At 37.0% G+C, this 14,288-nt stretch overlaps 1 protein-coding gene across 1 annotated transcript in view; it reads left to right on the forward strand.

The window, feature by feature from the left end:
• WDR35 (WD repeat domain 35) overlaps positions 1-14,288 on the forward strand; it is a 64,710-nt gene that overhangs the window by 11,396 nt on the left and 39,026 nt on the right. The window contains exons 9-11 of the mRNA XM_077844035.1: positions 3,747-3,872; positions 7,039-7,224; positions 12,742-12,802. Coding sequence (XP_077700161.1) covers positions 3,747-3,872; positions 7,039-7,224; positions 12,742-12,802 — 373 coding nt within the window. The remainder of the gene's footprint in view (positions 1-3,746; positions 3,873-7,038; positions 7,225-12,741; positions 12,803-14,288) is intronic.

Below are 14,288 nucleotides of genomic sequence, written 5' to 3' on the forward strand. Positions count from 1 at the left end.
TTTTTTTTTAAAGATTTTATTTATTTATTCATGAGAGACACAGAGAGAGAGAGAGGCAGAGACACAGGCAGAGGGAGAAGCAGGCTTCATGCAGGGAACCTGACGCGGGACTTGATCCTGGGTCTCCAGGATCAGGCCCTGGGCTGAAGGCAGCGCTAAACTGCTGAGCGCCCCCAGCCTGCCCCCAGCTGATTTTCAAGTTGGTTTTAATGGAATTTAGTTTCAGCTTAATATTTTGGATTTTATTGTGATATATTAAATCTACATAGATATTAAACACAACATATCTGTCTCTCCCTCCTTAAGACTTCTTTTTTTTTTTTTTAAAAGACTTTATTTATTTATTTGAGAGAGAGAGGGAGGGAAAGGGAGAGAGGAGAGAGCAAGGAGGGAGAGGGGCAGACGGAGAGGAATGGAATTCCAAGCCGACTTCCTTGAGCTCGGAGCCTGATGTGGGACTTGATCCCAAGATACATAAGATCATGACTTGAGCTGAAATCACCAGTTGGACACTTAACCAGCTGAGCCACCCAGGCACCCCTCCCTCCTTCAGACTTCTAATAGTTTTAATTTGTTGAAGAATAACCAACTATTTTAAGAAAGTCTACCTTAATAACTAATCTTAGGTGATGCTATGTTAAAATACAAGCATTGTTTTAATAAATGCATGTGTTATCCTTCTCAGTAGTATTATTAATATTTTAAGATTTTGTTCATTTATTTGAGAGTGTGGCCTCTGCAGAAGGGGAGAGGCGAAAGGGAAGGGAGAGGGACAAGCAGACTCCTTGCTGACTGCAGAGCCCAGTCCTGGGCTCTCTCTTAGGAACCTGAGATCATGACCCGAGTAGAAACCAAGTCAGTTGATTAACCTGCTGAGCCACCCAGGCACCTCTAAGGAATTTAGTTTTTAAGAAGAATTTTATTGAAGTAGTAGTGGAAAATATCCAATAGGAGAATTAATATATTGTGAATTTTAAAGAATTTAGAAAGTGAGAACTTATTAGTAACTAAACTTGATAACTTTTTACCAATTTTATTTTCTGTCTCTAGACTCTATTTGGTCCCTGTTGTTTTTTTACAAATTCATCACAGACTTGAATAATATGTGTTTTTGCTACAGAAAAGCCTTACCCGGTTGTTTTAATATTTTAAAATACATTTTAGTAATTTCTCTGATGGTAAGAAATAGTATCAGCTTGTGCTTTTGAATCAGTATCTCAGAATACCCAGTTGAATGTGATGTAGAGAACAGATTGTACGTGCTAGTTAATGATATTTCTGATAGATGTTAAAAGCCAAGGAAGGGCAGTCCGGGTGGCTCAGTGGTTTAGTGCCACCTTCAGACCAGGGCGTGATCCTGGAGACCCAGGATCGAGTCCCATGTTGGGCTCCCTGCATGGAGCCTGCTTCTCCCTCTGCCTGTGTCTCTGCCCCTCTCCCTCTCTGTGTCTCTCATGAATAAATAAATCTTTAAAAAAAAAAAGAAGCCAAGTAAAAACAGAAATACAGTTCTCAAGGTTCCTAACTATTAAGAATCCAAATTTGTTCTTAATTCATGTTCTTTATTGGTAATTTTTGTCAACCACTGGCTTATTTATTATATTATTTTATCTGCTTATTTTTCTTAGTTCAACCTTCTTTAAGTAGAAAAACATGGATTCTAAGGCCTCCTTGTTTTATCTTGCAAAACAGTGTTATGTGTTAAATTGAAAACTGTAAGTTGGTTTGGTTGTGATTGAAGGTATCTAGCATAGTTCCTCAATGTATAATTAGTTGCTGAGTATTTTTTTGAATGAGTGAGTATATGGGGGACTTATTTTGGATTTATGTTATTAAGATCAGGAAGGTAACTTGGAAGGACATTATCTAAAATTTAAACCTAAGGGAACCTCAGGGAAGCATTTATTTTTGATTCAGAAGGCTTGAGTCTTCTGGCTCTTACCCTGTAGTCTTAGCCAGGGAAGGGGATAACAGAACATGCGTTTGTAGTCAAGTTGGCCTGGTTTTGGCTTTGAATTCTATTTCCTCAGTGTTGTCTCACTAGGAGAACTTATTTCACCCCTGAGACTCAGTTTACTTATGTTCTGAAATAAAGGTAACACCTCATGGCACTATTATAAAAATTACGGGAGATAACAATGAGGAAATGCCTAATCCAGTGCTTAGTGAGTGAATGCTTAACTACAACGTGGGTTTTCTCTCGTTGCTGCTGCCATCACCTGGCTGGCTTGCAGAGTTGGGAGATGGCCTTATTCTTCTAGGGTGGGCCCTTGATACCAGGAGTGCTGCTTGTGAGAGCCTGTCTTCTCCCTTTGATTTCATACAGGCAACAGGACAGATAGAATGGACCCTCCTAGGTTAAAACATTTTTAACCCCTCATCAGTTTCCCTGGCAACATGGAGTTTAATACATTAAATCTGACTTTCGAGTGTATCTGCTTAAGAACAAGGGACACCCCAGAACAATTTGTTAAACTTCTTTGGTCTGTCCCAAAAGCATAGACTTGCAATATTTTCTTTTTATGGCCACATTAAAATGTCTTTGTATTAACTTATTCATTTGTTAATTTAGCCATAAAATGGGCTATATTGAATTGAAAAGTGTAAGTTGGTTTGGTATGGTTGTAATTAAAAGTATGTAGCATGTCTTCATATATAAAGACATTAGCTTGAATGCAGGATACATTTATTTACTTAGTAGATATTTACTGAGTACCTGTTTGCCAAGCAGTCCATGAAGGGATAGGGACATAAATGTGAATATGATGAAGTTAGAGCTCTCAGGTAGCTCACTCTCTGAATTCTTTGGACCCATAGAAGGAGGGAGAAGGCAGGAAACAATATTAAGGTTGTGTCTTGGAGGATGGAGACCAGGATGCAGGAGGTAGAGTAAGGCCAGAGAGGCATGGGGAGAGGGAAGGAAGATCTCAAGCAGAAGAGATATATTATCTGGGCCAAAGGTTTAGAGGCACAGTAACATTTTCATGAGGGAGGATGCAGGATTATGGCTAAATAGTAAGTACTGAGGTAAAGAGTATAGTTTTGGGCCACATGGCAAGAGGCATTGTATACCCTGCTAAAGGTATGGAAAGAGGCTGGGAATGAGAAAAGAGATGAAAGGTAAAAATTGCAGTTAGACCATTACCATAGTTCATTCAGGAAAGGAGGCAGAGGCAGTGGAGGGTAGATGGGAGTGAAAGCAGTAAGCCTTCGTGACCAGTTGGCTGCAGGGGTTGAAAGAGAGGTCAGACTAAAGATTGCATTTATTCTACCACAATGCTTCATTCATTCCAAGAGGCACAATTTTTTTTAAAGATTTTATTTTTAAGTAATCTCTACACCCAACATGGGGCTCAAATTCACAACCACTGACTGAGCCAGCCACGTGCTCCCAAGACACAGAATTTTTTACAACTCAAAATTGGGATGAATCCTGTAATCAAAGTTAACCTATTTTAATTAACAATGTGTCTTATTCTTTCCTGAGTTGTACATAAAGATGCATATTTAGATCTCAGGCTTCTTAGATTTGATGAAATTAGATACTGAATTCTTTCACTTTTGTTCGTAAATTTCTCCTATAATGTATGTTTTTCATTATAAAAATTCAAGGAAAATAATTTTAAAGTGAGTAGTAACCTTTCACAAAATAATTTTTATACCACCTCTGATCTCTATGAAGTGATTGGCAATGTTTATTTTATTTAATTGTGATTCTTTAGGCTAAGTATAATTATTTTTTTCAGCATTTGGGTACTTTGAAAGTTCCTGGAAAGCAAATGTCTGCACTGTCTTGGGAAGGAGGAGGACTGAAAATTGCACTAGCTGTTGATTCTTTTATATATTTTGCAAATATTCGGCCTGATTATAAGGTGAGTATTGTGAGCAATTGTTAAAAAAAAAAGCTGTATTTACTAAATAATTTTGTTATCGCTCAAAGTATAATGTATATTTTCTGCCTGTATTCATAGCCACTTTATTTTAGAAATCAGATGAAAGGAGGTGTTTTTACTGTGAAGACTTGATTTTTTTAAAGATTTTATTTATTCATGAGAGAGACAGAGGGAGAAGAAGGCTCCCCTGGGGAGCCGGATGTGGGACTTGATCCCTGGACCTCAGGATTGTGCCCTGAGCTGAAGGCAGATGCTCAACCATTGAGCCACCCAGGCGTCCCAGTAGGAAGACTTTAGAACCAGAAAACTCAGGCTCAGCATACTCAAAAGAATAATTGAAAAGAGATTGATGTAGGGTTTATTACAAAGGTACAAGCAGGCTTAAGGGGTCCAGTAAGGGATGACAGTACAGGCATCCAATGATTGGCAACAGTGGGCAAGATAAAGAAGTATTGTTCTTGGAACCCACTAGAGCTGTGGCTATGCAAGAGAGATTATCCTGTGGGAGCACAGCCTCTGCCGGCTTGCTGAGTAGAAAGAGCTCTGGGGAAGAAATACTTCAGCCCATCTCTCTACCTGCTCTGGTGCCTTCTATTGGCCAGACCCAGTGGGAAACCAGAAGGCAAGGTAGGCCCACATGATGGAGTTCACAGAAGTTAGTCTTCAGGGAAGAGAGCAGGGTAAAGAAAGGCAGAGAATAGATCAAAAGGGGAAAATGAGAATAAGCAGCATAATACTAAGCAATATTTTATCTTAAATTTAACATTTGACCCAAAACAGGTTTGGAAGAATGAGATTAATTAATCTGGTAAACTACTAAGAATATTTGTTATGAAAAACTTACTTCATTTTTAAAAGGCAAAACACCTTGGAGAACTGTCTGATTTTAGGGGTAAGGTGGGAAAAATACATGATGAGCCTGGAGCCTCTGATAGTGCCAGAAAGTAAGGAAGTGCTCAAAACACAAAAGGATGGGGCTTACCTGGAAGAGTTCCTGAAGGCCAAAACTAGAACAATTTTCTTTTTAATCTTTTTTTTTATATTTTTATTTATTTATGACAGTCACACACACACACACAGAGAGAGAGAGAGAGAGAGAGAGGCAGAGACACAGGCAGAGGGAGAAGCAGGCTCCATGCACCGGGAGAGAGAGAGAGAGAGAGAGAGAGGCAGAGACACAGGCAGAGGGAGAAGCAGGCTCCATGCACCGGGAGCCTGATGTGGGATTCTATCCCGGGTCTCCAGGATTGCGCCCCGGGCCAAAGGCAGGCGCCAAACTGCTGCGCCACCCAGGGATCCCAAACTAGAACAATTTGAGCAAGAATATAAATGATGTAGTATTGGATTGTAACTCACATTATAAAATAAATGCTCATGAGCAAAAACTGATCTAAAATAAACTAAATAAATGGGGGAGAAGAGACCAATATTCCTTACAGAAGTATTCGAATTACTTCAATACTACTACCCCAGCTGATACTCTGCTTCCCTCACTTGAATGGGAGTTGCATTTAGTGACTCACTTCTGAAGAGCAGAAAAGGGGAAAAAGAAAGTCACTTTATAGTGGAGAGACCTAGCAGATACCACCTTGTCCAGGTGATCAAGGCTGGCATCATCAGTGGTATCATACAGATATCATGTACCCCCTCATGCGGTGCATGAGAAGAGCTCTTCACTTCTGTGGTGGTCTCCCTGAAAACTGATAATCCTAATCTGAGCAGGAGAAAAACATCAGACAAATTGAAGGACATTCCACAAAATACCTAATCTGACCAGGGCTCCTTAAAACCATTTAGGTCATTAAAAATAAGGAAAGACTAAAAGTTATCACATTCCAGTGGAGTCTGAGGAGATATGACTACTAAATATAATGCATCCCAAATAGGATTCTGGGAGAGAAAAAAGACAATAGGGAAAAACTAATGAAATCCAAACACAGTGTGGAGTTTAGTTAATAAGACTGGATCAGTCCTGGTTTCTTAGTTGTGACAAATGTACCATGGTAGTGTAAGATGTTAATAATAGGGGAAAATGGGAGAGCAGTATAGGGAACTGTCTCTTATCTTCGTAACTTTTGTCTTTTTAAATTTTTTTTAGAGAGAGCACATGCAGAAGCAGGGATGTGGGGATACATAGGGAGAGGGGGAGAGAGAATCTTAAGCAGTCTCCATGCTCAGCGTGGAGCCCAACACGGGGCTCAATCTCACAACCCTGAGGTCACTACCTGAGCTGACATAGTCAGAGGCTTAACTGATTAAGCCACCTGGGCATCCCTGTCATTGTAACTTTGTATAAATCTAAAACTATTTTAAAGTAAAAATTTATTTTAGAAGGTACTCATAGTATAAAAGGAAATATGCCTTAGTTTTGAATAATAAACTCAGTCATGATAATATCAATTCCGAATATTGATTTATTCACAATTACATATGAATATATTGGGAGAGTTAGCCCCAGAGAAAAAAGTTCCATTAAGTTCTCTAAGTTCCACAATCAATACATATGTGATACGGAGGTAAATAACAAAATAGTCGAAGCTCAGAGTTGTTCATGGCTCTCCCTGGGAGGAAATTAGTCAGTGGGGTCTGCATTTTATATTTGTTTTAAATAAGCCATATAGAATTATTTAACTCTAAGCTATGTGCATGTGTTACTCTGGTGAAAACAAATGTAGAAAATGTGGATGGGAGAAAAAGCAAAGAATCTGTTTTTGAATTTTGGCTTGGGGGCCTAGGATTTAAACTTTCTAGGGACCAGTCATCCTGCTGTCCCCCATGCTGCTGTTAATGACTGACATTTTTACCACTGAAGCTTAAATCTCATAAATGAAAATAAGGAAAGTTAAACTAAATTGATCTTTGCAGTACATTCTTTGTTTGACAACTGTATTATTAATATTAGATTTTTTTGGTTATTTTAGTGAGAGAAGGTAGTAGGCTGAATGTTCAGTCCTATATTCTGTCTTGTATTGTCTTGTATAATGTTCTGTCTTATATTCCTGAAGAAGATATTTTGTCAGCACCCAAAAACCACATATTTATGGTATACAGTAAGATTTTTCTTTCCCCGTGTTAAATATTGTCTCTTTCTCTCTCTCTCCCTCTCTTCTTCCCTCCTGTTCTTTGCATCTTCCTTTCTTCCTAGTGGGGCTATTGTTCAAATACTGTAGTTTATGCTTATACCCGACCTGATCGTCCAGAGTATTGTGTTATCTTTTGGGATACAAAAAACAATGAGAAATATGTGAAATATGTGAAGAGTCTCCTTTCTATTACTACCTGTGGAGATTTCTGCATTTTGGCTACAAAAGCTGATGAAAATCATCCTCAGGTAGGTGTTCTTTATATGTTAAAGCTGAGATGGGTTAACTTTTACCTTCTCAAGCATAGCTTCTGTACAGGTAGGTACCACAGAGTATTGGGTCTACTGGCCAGGCTTGCCTAGACCTCTGTTTTGGAAAATTATGTGACTCCGTTGGTTCTTTATCCTGTACTTTTTTCTCCAATCAGCTAATCCATTAGCATTTCATATTGAGTGGCTGAATACAGTAGCTTTTTGCCTCTGAAATATATTTAAAATGTGATAATCCTTTGCTAAGTTAAAATTCTGCAGAAAAAATGAATATCCAGACATCTCAAGAAATTATGTAACGATAACCATTATAACACCTGGGGTAGCTTTGATGTGGAGAAATATACTTTTACTTGGAGTTACATTGCTTTAAAAATCAATGTCTCAGAGTAGAAAATAAATAATGTAAATAATACCTTTTAAAAAAGTATGGTAACAATTTAAATATTTGCAGAATCATAAATTTTTCAAAAAAGGCTTACCATTGTCCTTGGCCAGTTTATAAATTATTTTATCTTATTAAAAATAAAGAGTTTTTAGTTTAAGGTGGCCATCTGAACAGCCACCTTTGGCTCTGTTCTCTCCTAAAACTCACTAAAACAACAGTAAAGGTATTTAAAAAAAAAAAAACTCATAAGCCCATAGGGACCAGAAAGGGAGAGGAAATGGCAGCATACTTTCAGAGGTTAAAGAGAAGGTGGATTAGTGGTAATTACCTTAGCAGACCTAAGAAAGCTGAATCCTAAGTCATCAATGGAGAAGGCAAAGAATTAACCAGTTTTTATCCCAGAATCCCAAAGAGACACAGGACTTAATGGTACCTGGTAGGAGAAAGAATCAAATGGAAAAACAATTTGGAAGTACCAGGGCTTATGCAAAAAGGAGAAAAAAAAAAAAAAAAAAAGGCATGTAAAGAGTCCTATTTAGATAATCTGACCAATTCAAGAGAAAAGACCTCTTAAAGTTACTCCTGAGGAGTCCCCCTGGAAAGATCCCTGCCCTGTCACCTTACTATGAAGACCAGAGTCATGGGGCTCACCCATAAACAAATAGATTCCAAACAGCTTTTCAATGTCTTACTTTCTTTTTTTTTTAAGATTATTTATTTATTTATTTATTTATTTATTTATTTGATAGAGACAAGCAGGGGGAACAGCAAAGCGAGAAGGAAAAGCAGACTCCCTGCTGAATTGAGAGCACTATGTGGGGCTTGAGCCGAAGGCAGATACTTTAACCATCTAAGCCATCCAGGCACCCCTTAGTGTCATACTCTTAAATAGAAGCAGATAGGCAAAGATTGTCAGACATTTGAGAAAAGCATTTCGTTTAACAGACACAAAGAAATAAACACCAGGGGAAAAGAATTGGGAGGATGCAGAGACTAATGCAGGGAGAGGAATAATGCAGAAGAATCATTTCAAATTCTCTTTCTAGAGTTATGAGATACTACATCCAAAAAAGAAGGAAGGGATGCTATAGAAAAGGAAGTTCAAAATGATAATTGGGAATTACAAAAATGATAACAGCAATGAAAAATTTGGTAGAGGAGTTAGAAGATAAAATGAAGGAAAAACTCCTGTAAAGTGGAACAAGAAGGCAAGGAAGTGGAAACAGGAGTGAACAGATAAAATCAGAGGCCCAGCCTTGGAAATTCAGTGAACAGGCAAAGTGAAGGAGAGTAATTCTGAAGAAAATATTCAAGAAAATTTCCCTTGAGTTTCTAGATTGACAGTGCCTAGCTTAGTGAGTAAAAAATATGTCCACATCGAGGCATATCACTGTGAAATTTTAGAACACTAGGGATGAAAAGATCCTATAAGCTTTCCGAAAAACAGACTTCATAGAGTCATTCAACTTCTCAACAGCAATACTTCGGAGAATTGTTTTTGAAATTTTGAGGGACAGTGATTTCTCATGTTGAATTCCTTATCATAAGCCAACTATGAATTACAATGAAGGTAGGAGACAGATTTTGCTTCCGGCATGAAGGTTATGGACACGGTGGCGTCACTGGTGTAGGTCTCTGTGCTCATCAAGCTTGGCCACTACTCCGCCTGTTTCTCAGTGTCACCTATGGAGCCAGGCTCAAGTTACCTGAAGCCTCCGGCAGAAGAGGAAAGAAGAGCAGCTGAGGAGCAAAAGGAGCAGGACAAACAGCAATGGGTTGATAAGAGACACCTGGCCGAAGCCCAAGACGACAGCACACTAAAGTGAGCCTGCTTTTCTCTGGAACAGTGAGGATGAATAAAGCTTTCTGTGTTGTGTGAAGAAAATAAAATAAAATGAAGGCAGGAGAAAGGCATTTTTAGATGTACAAGGTCACCAAAAATTTACCTTCCAAGCTTTCTTATCTTAGATAGTTACTTCCGGATATGGCCAACCAAAATGAGGCCTGGGCCAAGAGAGAGGAAGAAACTGGATAACCCAACAACAGTGGTGAAGAGGGTACCAACTGACAGGGTGCGGCATGCCTCGGGCACCATCGGATGACAGTAGTCACATGGCTCCAAAGGAAACTCCAGATGATGTTAATAAAAGACTTAATGTGATTGAACCCTTGAGAGGAGACATACATACCTGGGAGGCAACTGGGAACTTGAGGCAGTAAGGAATACAGAGGAACTAAGCAAAGGGAAAAAATAAAGACAATTACCAACCATAGGGAAAGCAAAATGCGCTTGAAAGGAGAGTAAATCGGGGTGTGCTTATAACTCAGCTTTGAATAGCTCTTACGTAGTTAAAATGATGTTTTTTTAATGAATTTTTTGATTACATGGATTATTTAATCGAAAAACCCTTTTATCTGGGGCATAATGACCATATTAACTCCTAAAATTCTGATCTAACAAAATTGTAAGTGGAAAGCTGGAGGGATGGAAGTGTGCCCCCTGTGTGATGGGAGGCTGGGAATGGGGCTGAAAGAGAGTTACATACCTCTCTGTGATAGTGGGAAGTCAGTAGAGAATATCCCAGATTGAAACAATAAAATAAGAAGTACCATCGTGAACACATTACTTAGGATTGTGGAGGTAAATACCAAAAAGTTGAGTTAAAGGATCTGAAAGTGGTTGCTTCAGGGAGCAGAAAATGGTAAGTTAGATGGGAATCTATATTTTTATTTATTTATTTATTTATTTATTTTTATTATTATTTTTTAAAAATTTATTTATTCATAGAGACACAGCTACAGAGAGGGGCAGAGACACAGGCAGAGGGAGAAGCAAGCACCATGCAGGGAGCCTGATGTGGGACTCGATCCCAGGTCTCCAGGATCACGCCCTTGGCTGCAGGCGGCGCTAAACCACTGCGCCACCGGGGCTGCCCGGAATCTCTATTTTTAATAAGAAATCTTATAGAACTACTTCATCCATTAACCTTGAGCATGTAGATTATATGTGGATTAGAAAATACAAGTTACTTGTGATATATATTTTGTGGCAGTAAATCAGCTTATTTTAAGTAGTGGAAGAGTAAATTATATTTCAGTATAATTTTTGTCATTTAGTTTAAAGAAATTTTAAAACATTTTTCTATTTTTCATAACATTTTAATTTTACTTTTTGATTTTTATTTTTATTAATTTTTTATTTTTTATTATTTTTTAAATTTATTTATGATCGTCATACAGAGAGAGAGAGAGAGAGAGGGGCAGAGACATAGGCAGAGGGAGAAGCAGGCTCCATGCACTGGGAGCCTGACGTGGGATTCAATCCCGGGTCCCCTGGGCCAAAGACAGGCGCCAAACCGCTGCGCCACCCAGGGATCCCTAATTTTTTAATTTTTTAAAAAAGATTTTATTTATTTTTAGGGAGAGAGAAGTATGTGTGCCTACATGTGAGCAGGGGGGAGGGGCAAAGGGAGAAGGAGAGAATCTCAAGGAGACTCTACTCTCAGCATGGAGCCCAGTGTGGGGCTTGACTTCAGCACCCTGAGATCATGACCATAGCCCCAATCAGGAGTCAGATGCTCAACCGACTGAGCCACCCAGGAGCCTCTAAATTTTTAACTTTAATTCCAGCATTATTAATATACAGTGTTATATTAGTTTCAGGTATACAGTATAGTGAGATTCAACAATTCTATGCATGACTCAGTGCTTATTACGATAAGTGTACTCTTAACCCCCATCATCTATTTCACCCGTTCCCCCACCCTCCTTCCCCTCTGGTAATCATCAGTTTGTTCTCCATGGTTAAGATTCTATTTCTTGGTTAGTCTCTCTCTCTTTTTTTTTTTCTTTGCTAAATTGTTTTGTTTCTGAAATTCCACATATGAATGAGATCATACGGTATTTGTCTTTCTCTGACTTATGTGTTGCTTAGCATAATACTCTTTAGCTCCATCCATGTTGTTGCAAATGACAAGACTTCATTCTTTTTTATGGCTGAATAATATTCCATTGTATATATCTATATACCACATTGTCTTTATCAATTCATCTATTGGATAGAGACTTGGGCTGCTTCCGTAGTTTAGCTACTGTAAATAATGCTGAGGTAAACATAGGGGTGCATGTATCCCTTTGAATTAGTGTTTTTGTATTTTTGGGGTAAATACTCAGTAGTGTGATTCCCGGATCATAGGGTGGTTCTATTTTTAAGTTTTTGAGGAACTTCCATACTATTTTTCACAGTGGCCGTACCAGTTTGCATTCCCATCAATAGTCCATGAAGATTCATTTAGTTTATATTTATGACATTAAAGAAGTTTTACTTGAGAAGCTGAAAAAAGAAAAAAGAAAAAAGAAAAAAGAAAAAAAAAGAAAGAAAAAAGACTATATGTAAATAGTACATGGAGAATTGGTTTATTTAAAATCATTATTTTTAAAAAAATAATTATTCTTATCAGAAGAACATCTAAGTAAAATAGTATTTTTAGCACAAAATATAGAAAAGGTGACTAACAGTAAGAAAAATGAAATCACTTTAGAATAATATGGTGTAAAGTGTGCATTATGCTTGTTTTCTCTAATATTAACTATTGGTAATTATGTTTGTGCTAGCCAGTAGGCATTGTAAGTAATTTTTCACTAGATTGGATTATGTTTTTTCTGAGTTAATTGATTTTTTTCTTAATTTCTCATGTCATTTTTATATTGCTTCAAAGGAGGAGAACGAGATGGGAACATTTGGTGCAACGGTAACAAATTAAATTAGTTCTTATATAGCTCATCATAGGATGAAAGTGAATTTTGAGGTTACAGGTGATCAGGAGTTTTAGAAGTATAGATAATGAAAAGTAGCTAGTGTACTTGTATTTCTTAGATGGCCTCTTAAAAACCACAGTATTCCATTATATTGAGGAATCAGCCTTGGTTTAATTTTAATTCATGTTTCCTTATGTTTAATGCTATGGAGTATATTCTTTGCACTTAACAATTTTATCAGTTATTTCCCAGTTGTGATACTTTAAAGAGATAAGCATGATATCTTAAGCATTGTTTCCTTTATTGTAAAGAAGCAGGAGTTCTGATAACTCTTTGTTTTTTATTCACAGTTTGTGCTAGTTCTTTGTAATTCTATTGGCACACCTTTGGATCCCAAATATATTGATATTGGTAAGGAAATGTTAATGCCTATTCTGTCTTTAGTCAAGTTTTATATGTAAAAACTAACTTAAAAACCTAACTATATTATTATTAGTTAAGAAGGTATTCTCTAAAGTAAGGATGACCGTTCTTCCTGGTTCGACAAGTCGAGCACCAGTTTATGCCTATTATCGTGGTAAAATTATCAATAATGCTCCACTTCACTGTCAGAAGTATCTTGTTTAATAGAGTGAATTATAAGGCTACTCTATCTAAACGCCCCACTAATCTCACAACTGCTATACTGCCATCATTTGCTTTCTTTTTTTTTTTTTTTTATTTTATTTTATTTTTTTTTATTGGTGTTCAATTTACTAACATACAGAATAACCCCCAGTGCCCGTCACCCATTCACTCCCACCCCATCATTTGCTTTCAACGGGAAATATAATTGTATAGGAATTGGTATGCAGCGTAATGATTAGCATGTAATAAACTGAGGATTATAGAAAGCATTTTGCTGTTAAACCACTTCTATTATTAATAAACTGCTTGTAAATACCTCTCTTCCATAAAAACACTTTAGCTGCTTGTAAAAGTGTATTTGCCCTTTCCAGATTTTTCTAATGAAATCAGTCTATTAATAGGGACAGCTTTTAAAAATTCCTGACTTTTTGTTTTCTGAAGACATTACTTTAGATTTACCATTCTCTCTAGCCAACAGCTATGAGTCACCAGTAAAAAAATTGCACATCTTACTCCTAAATTTTTTTGTTAAAAATCATTACTAAATATTTTGTTGCCATTGCACTGCAACTTCCAAAAGTAATATTTTTTTAAAAGTGTGGTAGTTTATTTGGATATAGTATTAGAAAAATTATTAGATTTCAAAAGCTAAAAAACCATTGAATTATTTTTTGAATCTGAGAGTGTTTTTTATAATTTATTTTTTTTTAGATTTCATAGTTAATCAAATGTTAGTGTCTGTCTTCTAAGTATATTTGGCTAAATTCTTTGGGGGATACAAGCAAATGTGAGAAATACTGGCTTCAAAGATTTTATGCTGTTTAGAGTCTTGGTAATTCACTTTTATAGTGAAACTTTTCAACTTCATGTCTTACATTCATTGTTACCATAGTATGCTTATATGTTTATAGATGTGCATACATGTATATGTTAGAGTTCCTTTTAAAGGCTTCACTTAAAATTATTACAGATTCTTGTCACGTGAATATCTTCTGTTAGAAACATAATGGTCTTTACGGTGTAAATTTTGCCAGTCTTTATATGCTTTTTCTTTTGATGTCAAAAGTTTTAACGTAAAATGATGATGATAAGGTTAGCCTCAAATTTTAATCACAGGTAGTCTTTTTTTTCCCCCCATACCAGATGTCAACCCTTCACTTTCATAAAATAGCCAATACTTGAGGGCATGATTATTTGTATTTTTGAGTCTCGAAACTTTTTTTTTTTTTTTTTTTTGCAGTCTCACTGGCTGGAATTTTAACAAATAGTT

Source organism: Canis aureus, chromosome 12, assembly GCF_053574225.1.
Source record: "Canis aureus isolate CA01 chromosome 12, VMU_Caureus_v.1.0, whole genome shotgun sequence".
NCBI classification, from domain to species: domain Eukaryota; kingdom Metazoa; phylum Chordata; class Mammalia; order Carnivora; family Canidae; genus Canis; species Canis aureus.